The sequence below is a fragment of the Natator depressus genome, chromosome 23, assembly GCF_965152275.1.
Source record: "Natator depressus isolate rNatDep1 chromosome 23, rNatDep2.hap1, whole genome shotgun sequence".
Lineage (NCBI taxonomy): Eukaryota > Metazoa > Chordata > Testudines > Cheloniidae > Natator > Natator depressus.
In genome coordinates, this window is record NC_134256.1 from 23,096,041 (window position 1) to 23,119,934 (window position 23,894).

A 23,894-nucleotide genomic window follows, 5' to 3' on the forward strand; every position below is an offset into this window, starting at 1 on the left:
CCCCCCTTCATCCCGCCTGGTGTGGGGGGGTATTCAGGAGCTGAGGGGGCAGCCCCACCGAACAGCTGGCCTGGTCAGTAGTATACGCAGCAAAGCATCTAGGAAGGAGCTGGGGGGGGCACCCCTCTCTTATAGAAAAAGTGCAAAGTGGCTTCCAACCCGGGGGGGGAGGGGGGTTTCCACGCCCCTCACTGTGCTTCTTGGTATTAAAAACGGGAAGGGGGGAGAACGGGGGGGGGGTGGAAGCCAGGGGGGCACCGTGGGGCAGGGGAGGTGCTTTGCCGGAGCCCTACCCGGGAGCAGCTGCCTCTCGTCTTGGGGGGGTGTGTGTGTGTGTCTGTCTGTCCGTCCATCCCGCTAGCCGTGGGCCGCCCAAAGTCAGCTGACACGCTCCGAGACCGGCGTCCTGGTATCCACGGCCTCGTCCCTGCTGCTGGGCCGGGGCAGGGCGGCGGGCGGGGGCGCCGAGGAGGAGGTGGACACAGCGTCTTTGCGCTCCCCTTCCCCTCGGTGTTTGTAGAGCGCGGCGGGCGGCTGAGTCTTAGCCGGCTCCTGGGGGCAGCCGTCACTCTCTGGCTGCCCCTTGCTGCTCAAGTCCTGCGCCTCGGGGGGGCTCACGCTGTCCTTGGGGCTGGGGGGGGGCCGGGCCAGAGGCTCGGGGGGCGGCTGGTGCGGGGGGTGGGGCGGCTGTGGCTCCTTCCGGCTGGGGGAGGGGGAGGCGGGGGCAGCATGGCCCCCTCGCCCCTTGGGGCTGCTCTCCTTGCTCCGGCGCCCGGGACGGGGCCCCTTGGGGCTGCGCTCGGGGGGCGGGGGGGCCACCTCCAGGGCCACGGCCTCGCGGGTCTTGCGCTTCTTGATGGGCAGCACCGTCTCCTGCACGGCCTGGAAGGACGGCTCCTTCACCACCTTCTTCTTGGCCTCGGCCACTGCTGGCCCCACAGGCCCCGCCACCACCCCTGGCTTGCGCCCCCGCTTCTTGGGCAGCGTCTGGGGGTCCGACTCCAACTTCCGCTTGCGCCCGGGCCGCCGCCCGCCCGCCCCTGGGGCCGCTGAGGTGGTGGCCGAGCCCCCCGCCCCACCGGCGCCCCCTGGCGGCCCCGGCTGGAACGGCATCTTGACCAGCAGCTTGCCGGAGCTCTTCTCGATCACCCGCTTGACCTGCACGCCCTCCGAGGCGGCAGCCTTGGGCCGGGCCGAGCCGCTGCCCTTGGGCCTGCCCCGCCCGCGCCCCGTCCCGGGGCCCTTCTGAGCTTTGGCCTTCTTGGGGGGCCTCTGCTCTCGCCGCGAGGGGCTGCCCCGGCCTGTCACCGTGAAGTCGAAATCGTTGGGGTCCAGAGAGGTGTCTCCTACCTTTTCGAAGTAGGCGATGAGCTCCACCTTGGAGCGGAAGGCCTTGCCCTGGGGGCTGCAGGGTCAGAAGAACAAGGGTTAATAGGATTCACCCCCCCCAAAACGGGCAGAAGGAAGTGGGTGAGCAGGGGATCCCCCACACCCTGCCCGAGACAGGAAGGGGGGCTGATGGCAGCCCCCCAGAACACTAGCTCTGGGGGTTCAGTTCCCCCAGCTTGTCCTGCTGCTGCTCAGCAGGGGATTGGGGGAGTCTGGAGAAGATGTGGGGGGACACATGGGGGGCCCCACCATCCAGGGGGCTCTGGCTTCAGCTCTTGGGGATTGAGAGTCCCAGCGGCCTCATGCGCTTGTGTCTTTTGCCAGCCAATGGGCAAGGCTGGGAGCTTGGGTCTCTCCAGGGGTGTCTTTACCCAGAGCCCACGGTGATACTACAAGTCCCAGCAGACATTGCTCAGAGCAGCACTGCATGCTGGGGCCTGTAGTCCTGCCCCCCCACCAGAGACCCGGCGCACGCTGGGAGCCGTATGCTCTGCCCCCCGCTCCCACCACAGACCCAGTGCTTGCTGGGAGCTGTAGTCCCCCTGCCCCCACCAGTGACGGTGCATGCTGGGGGACGTAGTCCTGCCCCTGCCCCACTCACTTGATCAGGTAGACATCGTACTTTCCCGCTGAGCGGCCTGACTTCCTCTGCTTGAGCTTGCGCGTCCAGCCCTCGGGCAGCGTGGGGTCGTCGTACATGGGGCCGCGGTCCCGGATGATGGAGCGCCGCTGCTTGGGAGAGGCCGAGGCCTCGGGGGCAGCCGGGGCGGCCCCGGCTCCTTCGGACGTCTCCGCCTTGCCCGCCTCGGCCGGCTCGGCTTCCCTCTGCTTCTCCTTCTTCATCTTTTTGGCCTTTGGGGACTTGTCCTTGAGGCCCTGCAGATTCTGGTCCTCAGATTTTTCTTCCCTGGGGGGATCAAAGAGACGAGTCAAGGCCGGGGGGTGTATCTGGGAGGACTCCCAGTCAACTCCTCCTTAAATATCCCCCTGGCTCCTGGGCCCGCCCAGGGGGGTGTGTGTGTGCGCGCGCGTGCAGAGCCCGGTGTGACCCCGATCTCGGTCTGGGGAGGCGGGGTGTCTGTGCAGTGCCTGATGTAACCCCGATCTCGGTCTGGGGGTGTCTGTGCAGCACCCGGCATGACCCTGATCTCGGTCTGGGGGGGCGGGGTGTCAGTGCAGCCCCCACCATGTCAGGGGGTCCTGATCGCTGATGCTCCCACAACAGTTACACACCCAACAGTGAGCCAGAGGATGGGCCTGGGCAGGCCCCAGCCGGCTGGAAGGAAAGCCTGGACCACCAGTGTCTCCTGTCACACCCGCCTGTGCCCAGACTCAGAGCTCAGTCCAGCAGCAGGGAACGGGGCAGGTGTCTGTCGGCAGAGGGGTCTATCAGCCAGAGGGCAGGACGGGAACCTCTGACTGGCAGCAAATAAGGTGTTGATTTATAACAAGAAAGGCGGACTGATCTCTAAGAGCAGCTGATTTCAGGACTCGCTCGGACTCCCGAAATCTTGAGTGGACGTGGCTTCATTCGCCTGTTTTTCGACAGAACAGATCCGGGCAGGAAATCACTGGTCAGTCCAAACTGAAACATCTGGACGTTTTCGACTGAGAAGCCTTGAAATGAATCATTTGGACTCTCTCATTTCAACACAGTCAAAATAACAGATTGTAATATCACCAATACAGCCGCGACACTGAATAGGCGTGTTTGTACGATAGGACGTTCTGCCATCCAAACCAAGCATCCAGTGAGATTCTAGCTTGAGGCGCTCGCTGCCTTCCTCTGAGTTAAGACTTTCAGATATTATAGTGGATATGTTCTATTCAACAACCTGCTGTCGATGCTATGAACTCTTTTCTATACTGTGTCTGACATCGCAAGGCTCCAGTAAGGTTTGGGAGTCTTCTTTCATTTCACTTTGTTTAGGCTTCAGAGACTGTTTCTATCCTAGCTCAAGTCCCTGCTGTCGCGTAGGCATACCTGGGAAAGTTAAAAGGAGCCGAAAATGGCTGAGAACTTAACAGCTGGTCCGTTGCAGGCTGCTAACGGCGGTGCTGCCCGAACCTGGCATCAGTCTGAACAACGAGCGCTCAGCCCTGCCCGGAGCTTGTCCCGTCACTTTACGCTGACTCACCAGGGGCCCTCGAAGCGTCAGGGCTTCCCCCACGCACAGGTGACAACCTGGCAACCCTCCCATAGCTTCACAGGACACGTATAAAATGTTTTGACATCAACAGCCGTCAGTCCGATAAGGTCAAAATGTGCTAGACTCTTATTTTGCTTCGTTTAGACTTTCAGATCTCCTATTTGTACATATTTTATTTCAATTATTTACAAGATTTATGATGTTTTCACATTATAGAAACAAACCTACTGGATAAGGTTAAAGCCTTTTCAACTCATTTCATTCAAACTTTTAGATTGTATATTTATATGGACAGTCTACATTTCATATATTCTATTGTGGTATATTTGAAATAAAACATTTGAACATCAAAATGAAACTACACAGTAACTATGTTTAGGCTACTGGTTCATTGCCTTTTCTTTAGACTTAGGTGACTAAATGGTGACTAGTTTAACGTGTACATTTAGACTTTCAGAGAAGATCAACCTATTTAGAGAGTTAAAATGGGCATTCAATATTTTATATTATATTGTTTTGACATAATCTAAACAAAATGACAAATTAAGGTAAAATGGCTTTAGACTTATCAGAAGATTAACTTTAGTACTGGTTTATGTTTATGAATATTTATATCTAACATTTTATATGATCAAAACCATTTGATAAGGCAAAAATGTTTCATTTAGACTTTTATTCGAATTTTTTTTCTTTACAATTGTAATGTTCTATTTTACAGCTATTAAATATTTTTATAACTGCTTAATACATGACAGCATCAAAATATTCAATAAGGTTAAAACATTTCATTAGTAGACTAGTCATTTTTACATGGTTATTTTTTATATCTATAGATTTAATATTTTATATCAAACAACTTGAGAAGGTAAATGTGTTTTGTTTAGACTTATATGAGAAAAATATTCATTTTAATATCTTCGTTTTACATATCATTAATTCTATTTTATGTAACCATTTTCTGGGATTGAAATGACTGGATATTTCCAAATTGACATTTTTCAGAATTTCTGTGGCCACGTCAATCTGTTTCGGAGGTCAAACCCTGCTTCAAGTGGGCTGGATTTCCCACGGGACACCAACCCCGGTTCGTGGCCAGGTCCAGCCACACGTTACGGGGTGGATGCTGGGTTGCTGGCCATGGAGTGGCGGCCGGGCTTATCCAAGGAACAGAGGCGATGGCGCTCCTGAGAGGACAGTGAGCCTAAAACACAGGCCGAGGGGGGCTGGTGGCTCCCCTGAAGTGCCTCAGGGAGGGACACGCGCTACTGCAGCTGAAGGACAATGCTGACACAAGAACAAATGGGGCAAAACTGGCCACGGATGAAGGAGGCGGGGCCCCCGCAGGTTTCCAGCCCCGAGCAGGAGCGGGGCAAACGAGAACGCGGTATAAAGGGTACCCTCGAGGACACGTTCTCCAGTCCTCCGTTCTCGGCTCTGGCGTGTTTCATTTCTGCTGAGGTCTCCCCGCCGAAATCAGCAGCAAACCCGGCTGCCGAGATAAATGCAGAGGAGGCGGCTAGGGAGAAAAGAGGAACCGTCTCGCTGCTCCGAGCTATAATTAACACTGCCGCCGCCCCCCCCCCCACCATGTTGGTAAACAACAGACGCCTGCTGCCGCTCCGCTTCCTGGAAACCCCGTGGCGAAACGGGAGCCCCCGGCGCGACGCTGAGGCGGAGCAACGCCCCTCGGGCCCGGCGCTGCGGATTCACCATATGCCAGGGCTGGGGGTCAGGCCAGCAGGCTCAGAGCCGCATTCTCACTTCAGCCCCGAGCCCTGAGACGCACGCTGGCAGGTGATCTACGGCTGGGGGCATGGCATAATTCACAAACCTAGTCACCCACTCGTGAGGCGGGGTTTGAGCATGTGGGACGGGGGGTGACTCCAGCAGGATCCCATTTTTAGAGACGGGGAAACCGAGGCACAGAATCTGTCCCTGTGTGGGGTTCTAGGGGCTCTGCGCCACACTCTCCACCAAACTGCAAGCCAGTCAGTCAGCCTAGAGGGATCAGACAGAGGGGACAAGTCCAGCAGGGAGAGACGCGCTCCCAAGCCACAGGCAGGCCCCCAGCCCTTGCTCTGGGCACCTCCGTGGCCAGTTGCCACCGGCCGGAAGCCAAGGGGACCCAGCTGGCAGAGAAGAGAACACACCATGGCTGGCTCAGTTCCCCTTTAAAGAGGAAGCTCGGCTCATCAGCATACCTGGGCGGATGCCGTGGGCTACATCCAGGCCAGCTGCACCCGCTCACTGCGATCGGCACAGGCTCTTGGCAGACTCAGGCAGGGGCCTGCGTCCTCCTGGAAAAGACAATTTCCGACTTGCAGCACGTGGCCACGAGTCTGTTTGGGGAGGAGGTTTGTCCTTCCCCTTAACGAGACGAGCTTAACGCCAGCACTCCGATGCTGCGTGCTTCCTGGCTGGTTGGGGCTGTATTTGCCTCAGACCCTCTCTGCAATGTGGATGATGCTAGCCAGCTCTGCCCCAGGGTGGGTGCATCTCAGCAGGGCCAGATGCGTTTGGGGAGGTCGCTCTACCCCAGGGTGGGTGCATGTCAGCAAGGCCACATGTATAGAGTGAAGTCGCTCCGCCCCAGAGGCGGCTGCATCTCAGCGGGGCCGGATGCGTGTGGGGAGGTCGCTCCGCCCCAGAGGCGGCTGCATCTCAGGGTAGAATGAAGCGCTTGGCCTTCCCTCGGCTTAGCCCCCTGGGGGACAGGGAAACCCTTGACAATTGTTCATCATGTGCATGGCCCTGCACAGACACCTGGCCAGCTGGGGGCTGATGGGCTGGGCACTGCTACCCCGCACTGGCGGTTAGCACAGCAGCCGTGATCAGGGTCCTGGTGCGCCAACACTTTCCCTCCCCCCCCCGTTCAACAATGATTGGGGCCCCCGGTGATTGACAATGGTGTTGGCGCTCGGGGGGGGGGGGGGCAGGGGTCTTGCCCCAGCCCTGCTCCAGGGATCACAGTGACTGGCACATCTGGGGCTAAAAATAGCCCGGGGAAGTCTTATGGCAAATGCTCCCCACAAAGCCGGCAGGATCCATAGGGGGAAGGGGGGGGGGACAGCTAACGATGCCTGCTCGCAAGCCCCCATGCAGCGTCCCTCCCTCATTGTGAGGGGTACAAATCCCCCCAGCCTGAGATCAGGCCCCCCCAGCACTGCGGTGAGCGACGGGCCCTGCCCAGAGGAGCTCGCGGTCTAAGCCTCAGAGGAGGGCAGAGGGATCTGGGGCAGGGCCAGGAATGGAACCCCGGCGTCCGGCATCCCAGCCTCGGCCTTTCCCCTCTCGGCGGCGCTGGGGGGCTGCAGCCAGGCCCAGCCTCATGGCAGGGGCCAGTGCAGCGCCTGGCATGACGGGGAGCCCAACCCTCCAGGGGTCCCTGGGAGGTGGTGCTCGGTGGTGGCCCCCACTCCTTTGGACCAGCCAGGGAGAAACGCGCCCCACAGCCAGCGCGGGGCCCAGCCAGGCAGAGGTGAACGCTGCCGGACTGCCCCCTCCAGCAGTTCCCCCGACGGGCACACGGTGGCGCTCGGGGCTCACAGACCAGCTGGCTCTGGCCGACACCAGCTGGGAGAGCCGGGCCGCAGCCCTCCCTTTAGACACCAACTTCCCACCATTCCCTGCGGGGCCCCCCCCAGGCTGAGATCTGAGCACGCTGGATGCTGCACAGACCCTGACCAAGATGGAGGCTCCCCCCCCAAAACAGGAGCCACAGAGACACCCCCCCCACCAAAATCAGAGCCCCCTTATGCACCAGGCACTGCACAGTGCCCCTGAGCTCAGTTCGGGGGGGGGGGGGGGTCTGTGCAGCCCCCAGCGTGACGGGTACCTTGAGCTCGATGGGGGGGGAGGAGAGTTGGGGACCCTGAGCTCAGTTGGGGGGGGCCTTTGTGCAGTGCCCGGCGCGACGGGGACCCTGAGCTCGGTTGGGGGCAGGGGGTGTGCAGCGCCCGGCGCGACGGGGACCCTGATCTCCGATCCCGCACGTGATACTGGAATCCAAATGACCTCACGTCCCCACACGGAAGCCCAGCCCGCGTCCCTTGGCCCGGAGCAGAGCGGAGCAGCAAGAGGCTGCAAGGAGGTGGGTTCTCCGGCTGGGAGGGCAGCGGGGAGCCGCGAGAGGGAAGCGCCCCATGCAACCCGGGCAGGGGGCGGCAGGGAGGGACAGACGGATGCAGACACACCCTGCACTTAGCGACGCAACAGAAGCCAGCCAGATCCTGGCCGTATCTTGAGGGGCCCGTCCGTCGGTACGTGGGCACCACTCTTCACTTCGGGCAAACGCGCTGCGGCCCGTGATGCGGAGCCAATTACAGAACTGTGGCCCCTGGACCCCTGGGTCCGCTGCCGTCATCCCAGGGATCCGTAACCACAGCCCAGCGGTTCTCAACCTGGGGGCCAGCTAGGTCTCCGATTTCCAGAGGGGGCCGTACCTCCAGCCGAAAAGCTTTCGGGGTCCCCAAATGACAAACGGTTGCAGACCCGGCTCCCGAAGCGCGCGGAAGGGTTCGGTTTTTGTCGGGGACCGTCGAGTTCCACGCACAGATGCAGACGGAGGAGAGAGATCGTCCCCACGACAAGCACACAGACCAGCACTGGAAGGACACTTACTTAGTGTGGTTTCACGGTTAGACGGCTCCAGCTCTTTGAATTTCAACATCTGGCATTACAGAACTGTTGTCTGACTCCCCCCGCCCCAAGTTCCTGCGTCTGGGACAATTTAAAAGGATAACCCTCAATAGCATAACCCCCAACAATCAAATTCTGCCCAACCCAGTGACAGCCGGAGAGCTGGGGCCCAGGGAACTAAGCTTGAGATGAGACCTGCCAGGTGCTTGGGTCAGCAGGGCCATTGGGGGTGCTGGGACCCCAGTCAGCCACAGTGCAGCGGCCTGATGGCAGGAAGAGCGTGGGGCCAGGACGCTGGGCTGGGGAGCTGTGCTTGATTCCTGGCTCTGCCACACACCCTTGGGTGCATCTCCCTGCCCCGTCCTGGGTCTCCTGCCAGTAAAATGACGATCATCCTGATCAAATCAAGCTTGTAATGCTCATATGAGACAGCAATGGGCATGGCCTTACAATCTCAGCAGGAAGCCAGGCCCCGTATAAACACCTGGGTGGCTCTGGAAATGAGTTAGTAAATAATGGTTGTCATTAGGTTTCAGAGTTAACACCTGGACCATGCAGAGCCGTTCCCTTCCCAGAGCGATCGGCTCAGGCACACGTCACTCTATCAGTTCTTACGCCGCTTCTCATTGGTAGTCTGCGCCCAAGGCCGAGGCCTAGATTTTCAGAAGGGACGAGCAATCTGGAGAAGGGTAGCCATGTTTGTTCTCCGCTCGCTTGAAGGCGTCTGACTCAGAACCACAAGTCACCCTAGAAACCCTGGCCTGCGTTTCTCACGAGGCCTTCGCTCCCCCCCTGGGGAGGCCCTGTTTGGCCAAGCGCCCCACTTCTAACAGAAGCCAGCCAGCACGCGCCAGGGCCAGCATCGTGGCTCACGCACATCAGCAAGGCTCGGTCAGAGGCACCCGGCCCGGCCTCATCGCACCCAGACCGTGGGGCTCGGCAGCCCGCGCGTGCACACGCTCCTTCGGCCCCGGGGGCAGAGACGCCGCCGGATCCACCATCTGCCGCTGAGCCGTCAACAAGTGACTCCAAACCCCAGCCCTGACGCGATGCTGACGCTCCCGCTCACTCGTGTCGAAGGCTGGTGAAAAGGACACTCCCGTCACCGTACGGCGCACAAGAGTCAATGCACTGTATGGCGCACAGTTTGGAGACCCCCTCCGTCTCTTCACTACGCCCCCAGATGGACACAGATCTGGCCTGCACAGCATCTGGCCCCGATTTCAGGTGCGGGTCTGGGGGTTCTGGTTAACGCCTGGGACAGTGGGGGTGCCAATCTCAATCGGGGGGGGGTCTGTGCAGCGCCCCATGCAATGCCCCCCCCCCGAGTTCAGGTTGAGGGGGGCTGTGCAGAGTCCCACCCAAGGGAGGGCAGGGGGGTCTGTGCAGCGCCCCGTACAAGGGGACCCCCAATTCCCCATGCCGTCCCTCCGATCCGTTCCGTGCAGAGACGCGATGCTCGGATGCGCCAGGCCGCGGCGGATTCCCACGCAGCTCCTGCCACCTCCCCGCACCTGGAGCAGCAGTGCAGACGGGGGAGAAAAGGCCACACGGCCCCCCGGGACACGCCGGGCTGAGGGAAGCCGACCCGCCGCACACCTGCAGTGCCCTGGCATTCGAGAAAGGAGGCGCTCTGCTAACGAGCCGAGTGTGGGGGGGCAATTAGAGCTCCCCGGACAGAGGCTGGGTGTGGATGGGAGCAAGCGCCGGCTGCGGCCCGACGGGCTGGGGCGTGCTTCGCCCTCCCAGGCACTGGGGCTTTGCCGAGGCGGCAGCTGGACCCCCCAGCTCAGGCCCCGAAGCAGTCCCTGAGCCGCACTGCTGTCAGCCCCCCATGCCAGCGGGGCGGGGGGGTGGGAGCCAGGTCGCCATGGAGACCAGTTCTTTCAGCAACGACCCTGGGGCAGCCTCTCTCCATCCAGATCCTGGAGCTCCATCCCGGGAAATTCCCAGCCCGGACGCCTGGGTTCCCCTCCTGGCTCTGCCCCAAGAGAACGGTCCTTCCTGTCTCCTGCACTCTGCCTGGGCTCTTCAGACGGCGGCTGCTCAGAAGATGGGGGGCGGCCCCTTTCCCAGCATAGCAGGGCCCCAGCCTCGGTTGGAAGGCAGCTGGTCAGCGTGGCCTGTGGGGGGGGGGGAATCTCGTTCGGGGGTATCTGTGCAGCGCCCCACATGATGGGGGTCCCCTGATTGCACTCAGGCGGGGCTGGTGCTATTGTCACACAAATCACCAGGTCGGTAACACGCTCCCCAGCTTGGCACGGGCGGGGGGCGGGACAGAAGGGCTCACTGACCCCCACCTGACCAGGGTCAGCCACTGCACTGACTGACCCCCACCCCAGCCTGAGGAGCAACACAAGCGTGTCCCCCCCTTTCATTCTCTCCACAGAGGTGAGAGCACGGAGGATAGAACCCAGGAGTCCTGCTCTAACCAACTAGACCCCCACCCAGAGCTAGGGGAGAACCCAGGAGTCTCAGCCCCCCGGGCTTCTTCTGCAGCTCCTGAGAGCCACAGCCCAGGCCAAGAACCTCACTGCGCTAGGCGCTGTACAGAAGCAGTCGCTCACGGTGATGGGAGGCGGCTATAAAAAGGGCCAATCCCACCCTAGGAGGGTTTTCCAGGAGAGCTTGGGAAGTATTGATGCCGTTGGCACTGGGAAGAGCCTCATCTGGAATCCCGGGCCCAAATTCTGGACACCCCAGGAGGACTGCAGACTGGACAGGCACAGAGCCAGGCGGCCAGGAGGGCCACGGGAACAGAGGGCTGATCTTACGAGAGACTTGTGAGGAAGAGCAGGGCTTGGGTAGCCTGAACCGAAGACAGAGGCAATCTGGTAGCCCTCCGTAAATTTCGTGAAGGAGGGGGGCACCCCAGGGCAGGGGACGAACTAGTTGATCCAAGAATAAAGGGGGATAAACTGGCCAGGAACCAGCCAGTCTGAAAACAGGAAGGTTTCTAACTGTCGGGTCTAGGAAGAGCCGGGGGAAAACATCCTCACCCGCTGGAAGCTGAATACGTTTATTGATGAGGGGGCCTCAGTGAGCAAGGCCAGTTCCAGTCCTGCACTCCCACATCGGGATACCCTGGCACTCGTTAAATCAGTAACGGCATCAAGCCAGACAGGTGCAAGAGATGTCTAAGGAAGCTCAGCCAGACGCCTGCCTTGCTCCCGTAACGCTTCCCACGGTCATGGCGCCCAGCAAGTGCTTGCCGCGTGGCTTTAAATACAGAACCATGACCCGTTCCTTTGGCCAAGGGGTCCCATGCGATGGACCCCAGGTAAGAACCGCTCCCCAGGGCTCTGGGAAAGTAGCGGACTGGATCTGGATCTAGACGCCAGGCCAGAAGGGATTTGATCACCAGCTGGACCTCCTGTATAGCACACGTCAATCCAGTGCACCCAGACTGCATCTTGCATTTCTTCCCGACAGGCTTCCAGCCTTGGAGGAGAAGCTGGAGCGCCTGCCGACAACGGTAATGCAGAGATGAATTCTGCTTGTCATTTCCACGCCTCTTCCGAGGGCTGGCCACAGCGGAGGGGAAGAAACCCACCCCACTGGTGCACGTTGGCCAGCCCTGGATTGCTCCTGCCACATTCCACAACAAAACCACCAGTGCTCAGCTCATAAAACCCTGGACCCGGACCGAGAGGCGCCCATTCCAACCCGAACCTGCCCTACACCTCCGGCGCTCGCTCTTCAGTGGCTCCTGTAATCCTAGGATCTGAGCCCCTCACAATCATTAATGGATTTATGAGAGTCCCGATGGAATGTTTTGCCATCAAAAATGCTGTTTTGTCAAAAAGAAAACTTTCCACAAGAGCATGTTGATTTGATGACGTTTCATTTGTGGGGCAAGGAGAGGGGGCTTGAAACAAAGCATTTCAACCCCAGGGGAACAGCTACCTGTCTCATTCTGAAATGTACTTTATGTTCTAAATTACAGATGGCTCCATTTTTCATTTCAAAATGTATTTTAGTTTATATTCTAAATTATAATATAAGATCCAATTTCAACTGATTTTAATTGGACCAAAACATTTTTGACCTTATAGGAATATTTCAAGGTTATTTTATATTCTAGATTATAACAACATATGATTTAAAAAATCGAAAAGGTACCAAAGCATTTCGACGTGGTGAGAGCACTCTGATTTCAGGTCTGTTCTGCGGAAGGAAAAATCAAACGCCCAACTACGAACTGGGAAACAACGGCTAGCTGGCCCGTCTGCGGCACTGGAGCTAGGGGTTAGAGCAGATCCCAAATCACACGTGAGTCACCAGTGCGAAGCAGTTGGGAAAGGGGCTAATACCGTTATCAGGAGTGTCAGACGTAGCCCACCGGAGGGAACTGTCCCACTCTGTGCGGCCTCAGCCGGAGTAGTGTCCGGTTCTGGGCACCACATGTTAGGAAGGATATGGACAAACTGGAGAGAGGCCAGGGGACAGCAACAAAACTGATCAACGGTTTAGGAAACCTGCCCTGTGAGGAAAGGTTAAAACGCTGGCATGTTTAGTCTGGAGACCAGAGGACTGAGAACAGCCTTCAAATCCATTAAGGGCTGTGATAAAGAGGATGGGGATCAATTGTACTCCATGGCCACTGACCGTAGGAAAAGAAGCAATGGGCTTAATTCGCAGAAGGGAGCCGAGAGTAGATGCTAGGAAATGCTTTGTAACTCTGACAGTTCAGCTCTGGAATCAGCTGCCACGGGAGGTTGTGGGATCCCCAATGTCGGGGGTCTTAAGAACAGTTGGACAGACCCGTCAGGGATGCTCTGGGTTTCCTTGGTCCTGCTGCAGGGCTGCACTAGATGACTTGGCAAGGTCTTTTTCACTCCTACCTCTCAGTGATTCCATGATTTTTCATGTAGGGAATAATTTGATTGTATATTCTGAACAATACAATATACGCTGTAAATCGGAAGAAGACTTTTCAACCTCGGGCCATTTCAATCGTTCATTTTCCAATGTATCGTACTTCGTATTCTAAACTATAATAAAAGACAACTGAAAAATGCTGAAATCCAAAGGAGACATTTTGATTTCATCAGAACATGTCCATTCTTCATTTCTCTAGTTATTGTATCAATGCAAAGGAACAATTAAAAAGGTGAAAATCGGAACAAAACATCGGGACTTGATCGGAACGTTCCAACCAGCCCGGGACAAAGCAATTCCCAAATTCCTTTGGTGGAAACCTGCTGCTGTCTTACAACAAGACCAGGTTTCAAGATGGCGGAATTTCCCGCAAACCAGAACCTGAGGCTCCTGCTGGAGCCCTGGATTTCTCCCCGCACGCCCCGGGACGGACACCACCGCAGAACAGCGCCCGGCTGCCCGAAGAGACAAAGCAACTTCTTTACGCAGGAAGCCTGCAGCGTCTAACAGACGTGGGCCGGCCTCCCAGGCCAGGGCTGACTCACTGTGCGTGCGCAGTGCCTGGCGCGCGAAGGCCCACCGGTCATAAATCCCGATTACCCAGCGTCAGGCCTGGATACCACGGTGATACCACAACCAAGTTCTAGTAGTGACAGTGAGGCAGTGGGGTCTTGTCAGAACTCCTGGGTTCTTTCCCCGGCTCTGCCAGTTGCTGTGCGACCTCGGTCAACTCACGTCCCTGATCTGTGCCTCAGTTTCCCATCCTGCTGCTTTGTCTGTTTAAGCTATCTGCTCTTCGTTTGCCCTAATTCTGCTGACTGGCTTTTCAGCTGGGGCATGAAAACGCCCAAGGGGCTGAGCCTCGGGCCCTCGGAAAGGCGTCGTTCCTCGGCTGCTGGCATGGCGTTTCCCCGGCTGGAAAGGGCGGCTGTACCTCACAAGAGTGACTCAGTGACATGGCACCAGGCTCGCTCCCTGGGCGGCCTTTCAACTCAGCCCCGAGCTCGCGCCCCCGGCAGAGCGCCCGGAGCCGCCCCGGTGCTGGAGCCGCGGCGACCTGATCCGGGAAGCCCACGCACCGGCAGCTGGGAGTGCAGCGCGGCAAGGACGGTACGATACGACTGGCCGGGGCTTTAAACTTTTCCTTCCTTCCCGCTGCACCCCAGGCAAAGCTGAGGCCTGCCTTCCACACGCCTGGCTCAGAGGGCTCCTGCGAGTTACTTGGCACCTGAAAGGTGGGCCCAGGTGCCTCCACGTTTTCAGGGTGCCCGACTTGAGACCCCTTTGAAACGGCCCTGGTCACCGGCCCTCTGAAAAAAGGCCCCTCTGGGCCCAAAAAATAAAGACATCTAAAATCACTCGTTCTTAAAACCTCTGCATACGTGTCCCCCTGAGGAGAGACTGGGGACCCCCCTGCATCAAGTGCCACACAGACCCCCCCCCCCGACTGAAACTGCCCCCCTAGCATGCTGGGAGCTGCACAGACAGAAATTGGACCCCCCCCACTCTGCCAGGAGTAGCACAGACCCTGCCCTCAACTGAGATCAGGGCTCTTCCTATGGCACAGACACCCCCCCGCCCCAAGATCTGACCACTGGGCTCTCCAACCTGAACAGTCCTCGACCTAGTTAATTATCAACCAGACAAGGCAAAGAGTGGGGAAGGGAAACCGAGGCACGGGGTGGGGCAGGGTAGAGGCACAAGCTGGGAACGACCCCCTTGTCAGTGACATGGGCTGCATGTGGAGTCACGCGGCACCTCTGCGGCCACACAGAGAAACCAAAGGGCATCCTCCACGCGGGGCGACCTCACCCAGCCAGCCACGCCGTGGTCAGAGAATGGCACGGGGCCGGACAGAGCTGCCCTGAGGGCCAGATCCGGCTCCACAGGCTGGAGACCTGGATGAAAACGACCTGAACAAGCCTGAGGGGCACCAACTAAGGCAAAAACCAACCAGACCCTCCCGCTGGTTAGAAAACAGAGCAACAGACCCCACAGCCCACCGCCGGAGCCCACCGCCAGCCAGCAAGGAGCTTGGCTATTTGCTTGGCAGGGTGCTGCCCCGCGCAGACCGCGGGGTCCTGCCCACCCGGGGCTCATGCTGCCCCCCCCCCCCCCCCCCGAAAGAGCAGCGCGCCACCAGCGCTGAGCAAATGGCAGCATTGTGAGGGGAATGTCACCGGGCCCCCGGCTGCAATCGGGGGACCCGCCATCTCCGCTGGGCGCCGCACAGGCCCCCCCACCCCCCCGGCTGCAATCGGGGGACCCGCCATCTCCGCTGGGCGCCGCACAGGCCCCCCCACCCCCCCGGCTGCAATCCGGGGACCCGCCATCTCCGCTGGGCGCTGCACAGGCCCCCCCACCCGCCCCGGCTGCAATCGGGGGACCCGCCATCTCCGCTGGGCGCCGCACAGACCCCCCCCCCCCCGGCTGCAATCGGGGGACCCGCCATCTCCGCTGGGAGCCGCACAGACCGCCCCCAGCTGCAATTAGGGGACCTGCCCTCCATGCTGGGTGCTGCACAGATACCCACTCCTTGGCTGCGATTGGGCACTCTTTTGCATCAGGCCCCCCAAACAAGCCTGGGGACCCCTGTTCATGTCGGGGCATACAGACCACCCCCGAGACTGGGGGACCCCTCTGCACTGACCTCCACCTACGCTGAGATTCAGGGGCTCCTCGATTGTTCCGGCCAGTTTGCCAAAGGTCCCAGGGCAACTCGGTGTCAGCGCCGCAAACAGCGACCCCCGAGCCTGGCAAAGCCAGACTCAAGTGCGGCGCTTTCCGAGCGGCGAGAGACATTCCCAGGGACCCAAAGCCGAGGGGCTGGCAGACGCTGTCCCCAGCACAGAAGGCGGGAGAAGTCTTCCTTCCCCACCCCGTAGCCAGCTCAATGGCCGCTCGAGTCACACTCCCTTTCTCAGCAGCTCAGCAATTCCTCGCCCACAGAAAGGGACAAACTAAAGCATCCCCAGGCCTTTCCTGCCAGCAGTCCAGGCGGAGGGCTCACAGCGAGGGGCAGGAGCTCACTTCGCCGCGGAGGGGAGCGTGTGGGCGCGGCGGGCGTCCAGAGGAAAGCAGGCACAGAGCGGTTTTCGAGGGGGTGCCTGCGCTCAGCGTTAGCGGCAAAGAGGAGTCTGGTCCCACGGATCGGCGCCGAAAAGGGGCCTCTGCACAGAGGGGTCAGGGAGAGTGAGACGCAGCCGCCTGAGGGCTGGGCTGCCAGGAGAGGGCAGGAGGGGAGCGGCGCGCGCTCGTGGGCGGGAATCGTGCAAGCAACATGCTCAGACACGGAGCCAGCGACGGGAGGGGGCTTTCTGCACATGCCGCCCTGCCTGGGGACACCCGGCTGCCAGCTCCAGCCACTTCCTCAGAGCACAAGTCCTTTACACCTGACTCTTGGAGAAGAAAGAAATGCGGGGGGTGAGGGCGCTTGACATGCGTGCGCGCCCCGCTGCCCCCAACTAAACCCCAGTGCCAAACCCCCCCTCAACACAGGCAGGACACACTCTGCCCCTGGGGGACCGGCCTCACTTCCCTCCGGTACCCATGGCATTTTTGCAAGTCTCAGATTCCGACAGGCCGGATCCCGGGCGGCGACAATCGGCCGGAGCCCCACCGGAGCTGGATCCCGGGCGGCGACAATCGGCCGGAGCCCCACCGGAGCCGGATCCCGGCTGGCGACAATCGGCCGGAGCCCCACCGGAGCCGACGGGCCGGATCCCGGCTGGCGACAATCGGCCGGAACCCCACCGGAGCCAAATCCCGGCTGGCGACAATCGGCCGGAGCCCCACCGGAGCCAAATCCCAGCTGGCGACAATCGGCCGGAGCCCCACCGGAGCCGACAGGCCGGATTCTGGGTGGCGACAATCGGCCGGAGCCCCACCGGAGCCAAATCCCGGCTGGCGACAATCGGCCGGAGCCCCACCGGAGGCAACGGGCCGGATCCCGGCTGGCGACAATCGGCCGGAGCCCCACCGGAGCCGACGGGCCGGATCCCGGGTGGCGACAATCGGCCAGAGCCCCACCGGAGCCGGATCCCAGGTGGCGACAATCGGCTGGAGCCCCACTGGAGCCGAATCCCGGCTGGCGACAATCGGCCGGAGCCCCACCGGAGGCGACGGGCCGGATCCCGGCTGGCGACAGTCGGCCGGAGCCCCACCGGAGGGGACGGGCCGGATCCCGGCTGGCGACAGTCGGCCGGAGCCCCACCGGAGGGGACGGGCCGGATCCCGGCTGGCTACAGTCGGCAGTAGCCCCACCGGAGGGGACGGGCCGGATCCCGGCTGGCGACAGTCGGCCGGAGCCCCACCGGAGGGGACGGGCCGGATCCCGGCTGGCGACAGTCGGCCGGAGCCCCACCGGAGGGGACGGGCCGGATCCCGGCTGGCTACAGTCGGCAGTAGCCCCACCGGAGGGGACGGGCCGGATCCCGGCTGGCTACAGTCGACCGGAGCTCCCACATTAAGTTACAGCCATTTGGTCGGCCTGCAACAGCTGCAAGATCCAACCTGTAGATTTTAAGATATTTAACTTATTGTCTGAACTTAACTTCTGCATCACCCAGGCTGTAACTCCGTGGTGGCAGGCACCTACTTCATCCTCCAACATACAGGAGCAGGGTCAAGGCCCTTCGCTGAACTCCCTTCCAGCTTGCATGGGCTGGCAGCGATGCTGCGGGTACCCTGGCCACGGCCCAGCTCATGGCACAGCCTCAGGTGCGACCCCACCCTGCTGCAGCCTGACCCCCTGCCCACAGAGATCACCGGCTTTAACTCTCAGAGGGATGGATTTGAGCTGCCAATGAAAAGCACAGCCTAAAAGCCCCCTCGTGCCACATGTGTGACTAACTAGGCCCGGTGCTAACCAGAAGCAGGCCACGTGTCACGCTGCAAACTGGCCGAGGAGCCGAATGAGCTCCCGTTGCCGCTCCGGGGCACTGGCCACCCTGGGCTTCGCAGCTGAGAAGGGACTCGGAAGTTGAACCCCTGGGGCCGGGAATTCACTGGAGTTTGCCAGGACGCAGGCATGCTCTCCGTGGTCCGGGCTCTCCGCCTTGCTGCACCGGGCAGCGCAGGCACCCTCCGGCCGAGACTGGGGTCCCCCATCAAGCCACGCACCACACAGCCCCTCTCATCTATAGCTGGGATCCACGCTGCACCAGGCACTGTGCAGAACCCCCCATGTCTGGTCCTGGGGTCCCTGTTGTGCTGGCTGCTGCACAGACCCCCCCCGTCTGAGGGCTCTGGGGTCCCAGCATTGCACCAGGTGCTGCATAGACCCTGACTGAGATAAGAGCTGCACACACCCACCCGACTCGTGCGAGGTGCTCCACAGATTCCTGCCCCCCGGGGGAGATCAGTGCTCACCCACATCCCCGACACTGCACAGACACCCCCTGGAAGAGACTGGGACCCCCCACATCACGCCAGGCGCTGCACAGACCCGGTGAGAGACCATCCCTGACCCAAAGATCTGCCAGTCTCAGGAGGAAAGGAAGGGCCGTATCCCACCCTTCAGCATCTCAGGGACACGCTCTAGTGGGACGAGTGAGACTGGCCTGTGCAGCAGCTCCGACGCCTGGGGCCTTCCACTGCCATAAATAAAAACAATTAATGCTTGAGGCCATTAGCGGGGAGCGCAGGGTCTGGTACAGAGGGGCCCTGATCTCAGTTGGGCAGTAGGGTATCAGAGAGACAATGGGGCTGGGCACGGGGGTCTGCACAACACCCAGCACACCGGGGGGCCCCCCGACCTGGGTTGGGGCCCGTGCAGCGCCCGGCACACCGGGGGGCCCCCCGACCTGGGTTGGGGCCTGTGCAGCGCCCGGCACACCAGGGCACATTCTCAGTCGTGAGCTCTAAGCCCCCCGTGACACAAATCCGCCATAAAATCGTAACCACGCGAATGCCACTGTGTACGCTGGCTGAGTGAACCCAGTGCAGCGACTTCCATGCCAAGCAGGGACAAGTATTCATTTCAGGATGAAACAGACAGCGTGCAGGAAGGTGAAATTCTCCGCCCTGAGACCTGGGTCAGGGAAGTGACTCAGCGGAGAGGCCAGGACGAGAACCCAGGCATCCTGCAGCCCGGCCCAGCGCCAACATTTCGAACAAGTTTCACTTTCTGCTCCCTGCCTCTCCCCATGGCAGAGTGCCGGTTCGCAGCCGCACCGGACCCAAAGCTGCTATCTGCAGAGGAAATTTACAAAAGGATTTTAATATCCTGCTTTCAAACCCCTCAAACTCACAGATTTCAGGGGATGGGGGAGCAAAGGAACACGTCTCCCGTGCTGCCGCATCCAAGCGTTGAACACCAACGTCGTGCAGGGGCGGGAAGGGCTCTCTCAGAGCACCGGGGTGGCGGACAGATCCGAGCCAACAGACGTGGTGGGCTCGAGGTAAACACAAGTTAAAGCGCTTTGCGATCCAAGCTGGTTCCGGCCTGGTTTTCACAAGGGCGGACTGAGATCACCGCTGGGCTCGAGCCCCGTGTCGCGAGCGAAAAAGGAGGGGCTCGCGAATGGCGGCTGGGCTCTTGGGGTTTCCCTGAGAACTCCAAAGCAGCAGGCCCCAGCCCCGAGCCATCTGAGGCTGCACTTGTGGACGTTCGCAAGAGGCTTGCGGAGTCAGGCCTGATTTCCTACCTCCGACTCGGTCCAGCCGATCCCAAACCACTCTCTATACGATACTTTCACACAGCGACAGATTTTGACGCCTGCCTCGGGAACCCCCCAGGCTGTGTTTGCCACCGCACCTCGTAGGAGCTTCTTCAGATTCACAAATGAAAAAGACCTGGTCGCGGTGAGAGCAGAACTTGAGTCTGGCCCAGCAAAGTTCACGGAGGCAACGAGAACAAACCCTAAGCTCTGGGCACAAATTGGAGCACCTTCTACCAAGCCAGCCTCCAAACTGCTGGCTCCTGGAGCAGAGAGAAAGGTGGCCAGCTGCGGCCACCCCGACCGCACACGGAGGGTGCCGGACGGATGAAGATCCCCCAGCAATCCAGACAAACGGCACAGGGTGATCCCCTGCAATAAAGACACACCGGCACCGGCTGCACAGCACAGAGGAGGGACCGTTCGGCAGCCCTTCAGCCTCCAAAAATATAATCTCCGCGTCCCGGCCAAAACCACCAGAAGCCTGGTTTTATCTGCTGCCTACTGGGCTCCCGCAGCTCACCCGCCCACCGCTGGTGAGGGGGCTCCGCCCTCCAGTGCCTGCTCCACACCCTCGATGCACCATGAGTGCCGTTAACAAACCAACGTACGCCAGGTGGCTACTCCCTAACGCACGCACTCTTATCGATCGCTGCTATTACAGCCGTCGCCAGAGGGGGGCCCCTGTTGTGCCAGGCAAGCCTGCACTGACTCAGATTGGGGTCCCCCATCAAGTCAGATGATGGATGGGCTCCTCTCAACAGAGATTGGGGGTCCCCTCATTGCTGCTGACAAACATCGGGGACCCTTTTCACACCAGGCTCAACACACCTCAACTGGATCGGGGCCCCCCCATCACGATGGGCATCCCTGATGGGAGCCTGTTGCTCTGGGCGGGTCCCAACCCACCCAACTAGCGTAGCCAACTCTTGGGAATTCATCACAAATCTCACGACATGTGGTGGGTTTTCTCCCCCAAAGCCCCAGCTCCTGGGGTCATTTGAGTATGGGCAGAATGTCAGACTTCAATTAATTTCCAGGGCTCACAAGTCCGGAGAAATCCGCAAGAAACCTGACCCCCAGCAGTACAAACCCTCAAAAGCTCCATATTTGGGCAGGGGCAAAAGAGTTTGGGATTTTTACATGGATCTGGTTTTTGGTACATTTGGGGTAGACGCCGGGAAAGCTGCAGCGTATACCCCTGCTGAGAGAGAGACAGCAAACATCCCACCAGGAATGCAGCTGCTGGCCCCTGTTTGTGCCTCTCAGGGACGGGATGTAACATTTCAATGACCTCCCTTTCAAACGCCCCTTAAGAGCGTGTGGCGAACATGGGCTGGAGGGGGGGCCAATTGATGGCTCCTGCTTCGGGGGTTTTGCCAGCTGCTCTCCTTTAGTGCTTCCTAAGCTGTTGTGAGTGGCTGGACTTCTCACGGCCCAAAGAAACCACGGCCCTGCCCATCTCGGGCACTTGGGACATTTTGCCAATGCTCGGATCCCTTCTCCAAAGGCATTAAAACCGCAGGGGGCTAAGCAAGCAAACAGAGTGTCACGCTAACAACTAATGGGTCTGGCTCAGGGGTCTCTGCACAGCCCAGCCCTGGGTGTTAAAACCAGGATCCCAGTTATAACAGCCTCTAGGCCCTTTGAAGCCCTTCTCCCGCAGTCCTGACCCGGCACCATCAGCACTTCAGTTGACCAACTGGTTCCTCTTTGGACACCACAGACACAGCGTCAAGACATAACTTGACATCAAAACGAAACAGATGCAGACAGCTAGGGGCTGGTCGGCAGGTTTTTGCCAAATAAGAGATCAGTCTTCATAAAACCGGGCTTCCACAGCCAATTCATGTCCTTTCCCTTTCGAAAACCACCCTGCCTGTAACCATTTCCTCCTGGTGCAGCTTCATGCTAGTTCCCTAAATGCCAATTCAAAATATTTAAGCTTAACGGTCGCATGGGAGTGAACATCTCTTCACGCTCCCAGCGCGAAAGAACAGCTTCTTACATGATCTTCCGCCAGTCGCATCGATGCTCAACATTTATCCCATGGTCACTAATTAAAGCAGGGCAGAACGACACAGTCTCAGCCCCACAGAGCTTACAACGTGTGGCAAAAGTGTGGGAAGCGCAATGCATTACCACCCCGATCTGGGCCCTTGGTACAGACTATACGTTAATTCTGCCTCGATTACACACACTCCCCAATTCACCAGACCCTGAGTAACCCCAACTCCCAGGTAATCCAGGTGGCTCGTGCTAGCTGCGAGCGTAACTCCTATTGCACTCTCAGAATAAGTTTCTCCCCAGAGACGGGTGCTTTCCTGTCTCCACTGGAGATCCCGGCTCCTGTATGCCCGATTCCAACGCCATGCACGGAGCGAGAATTCATGTCCTACGAGTGTCACACTCAAACAATCCCCTCCTGCAAAAACCCCTGCGATTTTGTTGGGTAAACAGCGATCCCGACCGGCGTGGGAGGTCATCCCCATGCTACACAGAAGAGTGGGGAAAACCAGTGGAAGAGGAAGCCTGAAGCCAGGAGACCGGGGTGAACAATTTGTGCCCAAGGAGGGAAAATGTCATGAAGAGGACAGGGCTCAGGTGACGGTCTGCACGGCGATTACCAGAAGGGCTGGTGGGAGTGCAGGGGGACAACATGGCTGGGACGCTGCAGGAGTTGGCACCAGATGGACAATGCTTTGGTGCTTGGAACTTGAAGCTGTCCAGCAATAATGCCTTAGCGTGAGCGTGCCATGACATCCTGGGCTGGCTTACATGGGGAGGTGAGGTGTTTGCAGAAGCATGCAGGCCACGGCACTTTGGGGCCCTGGTGTGGGTGGTGTGGCAAGGGAGCTGGCAATGAGTGGGGCTGGGGGGGCATCGCAGGACTTGATGTGAAAGGGAATCGGGCAGCAACATGGTGCCCGGGAGGGACAGGAGGTGTTGGCGTGAGCCAGGCCGTGCAGCACCACGTGCAGTAGTGGGGGGCACGGCACGAGTGGGGGGCACGATAGTGCCAAGGAGGACTGGCTTGAGCAGAAACAAAGCTGCCATCAGTAGAGTTGGTGTGAGTGGAAACAGAGCACCACCACAATTCTGTGCAGGGGGGGCTGGTGTGAGCAGGCCTGGGGGGCACCACAGTGCCAGGAAGGGATGAGCAGTAATAGGGCAGCACTGAGGGGAGGAACTGGTGCTAGTGGGGTGGCTCTGGGGGAGCGGCTCTGGAGAGAAGGGGCTGGTGTGAGTGGGGGGCAAGACAGAGCCAGGAGTTGTCACAAGAGGGACCCAGAGCAACACCAGATTGGTGCCCCTTATGCCTTATGAAGCCCCTTATGAAGTGTTGGCATGAAAGGGGGCTGGGCCACATGGGGTGGTTGGTGTGAGTGGCACTAGAATCGTGCAGCTCCCATCAACACCTCTGATGGGGCCTGGCGTGAGCCGGGCTCTGGGGGGTCAGCACTCAGGAATTGGCAGTAGCTGGCCAGGTTGGTGTGAGCTGAGTCAGGGGTTGGCGTGGCATAGGCCGTAGGGCTCGGCACTAGAGGACTGGCGTGAGCCGGACTGCGGAGATCAGCATGAGCCGGGCAGGTCGGTGCGAGACAGGCCTGGGGGGGAGGACCAGCATTAAGGGGGTTGGCCCGAGCCGGGCCGGGCCAAGGGGGTTGGCGCGAGCCGGGCCAAGGGGGTTGGCGCGAGCCGGGCCGGGCTGGGCCGGGGGGGTTGGCGCGGGCCGGGGGGGGGCTGGGGGTGTTGGCGGGGGCCGGGCCGGGCCGGGGGGGTTGGCGCGAGCAGGGCCGGGCCGGGCCGGGGGGGCTGGCGCGAGCCGGGCCGGGCCGGGGAGGTTGGCGCGAGCCGGGCCGGGCCGGGCCGGGGGGGGGCTGGGGGGGTTGGCGCGAGCCGGGCCAAGGGGGTTGGCGCGGGCCGGGCCGGGCCGGGGGGGTTGGCGCGGGCCGGGCCGGGCCGGGCCGGGGGGGTTGGCGCGAGCCGGGCCGGGCCGGGGAGGTTGGCGCGAGCCGGGCCGGGCCGGGCCGGGGGGGGGCTGGGGGGGTTGGCGCGAGCCGGGCCAAGGGGGTTGGCGCGGGCCGGGCCGGGCCGGGGGGGTTGGCGCGGGCCGGGCCGGGCCGGGCCGGGGGGGTTGGCGCGGGCCGGGCCGGGGGGGTTGGCGCGGGCCGGG

At 60.3% G+C, this 23,894-nt stretch overlaps 1 protein-coding gene across 1 annotated transcript in view; it reads right to left on the reverse strand.

Annotated features, from left to right (window-relative positions):
• Positions 1-378: 378 nt before the first annotated feature.
• Positions 379-23,894, reverse strand: part of MECP2 (methyl-CpG binding protein 2) — a 27,575-nt gene continuing 4,059 nt past the window's right edge. The window contains exons 2-3 of the mRNA XM_074937466.1: positions 1,991-2,296; positions 379-1,405 (exon numbers count right to left, since the gene is read on the reverse strand). Coding sequence (XP_074793567.1) covers positions 379-1,405; positions 1,991-2,296 — 1,333 coding nt within the window. The remainder of the gene's footprint in view (positions 1,406-1,990; positions 2,297-23,894) is intronic.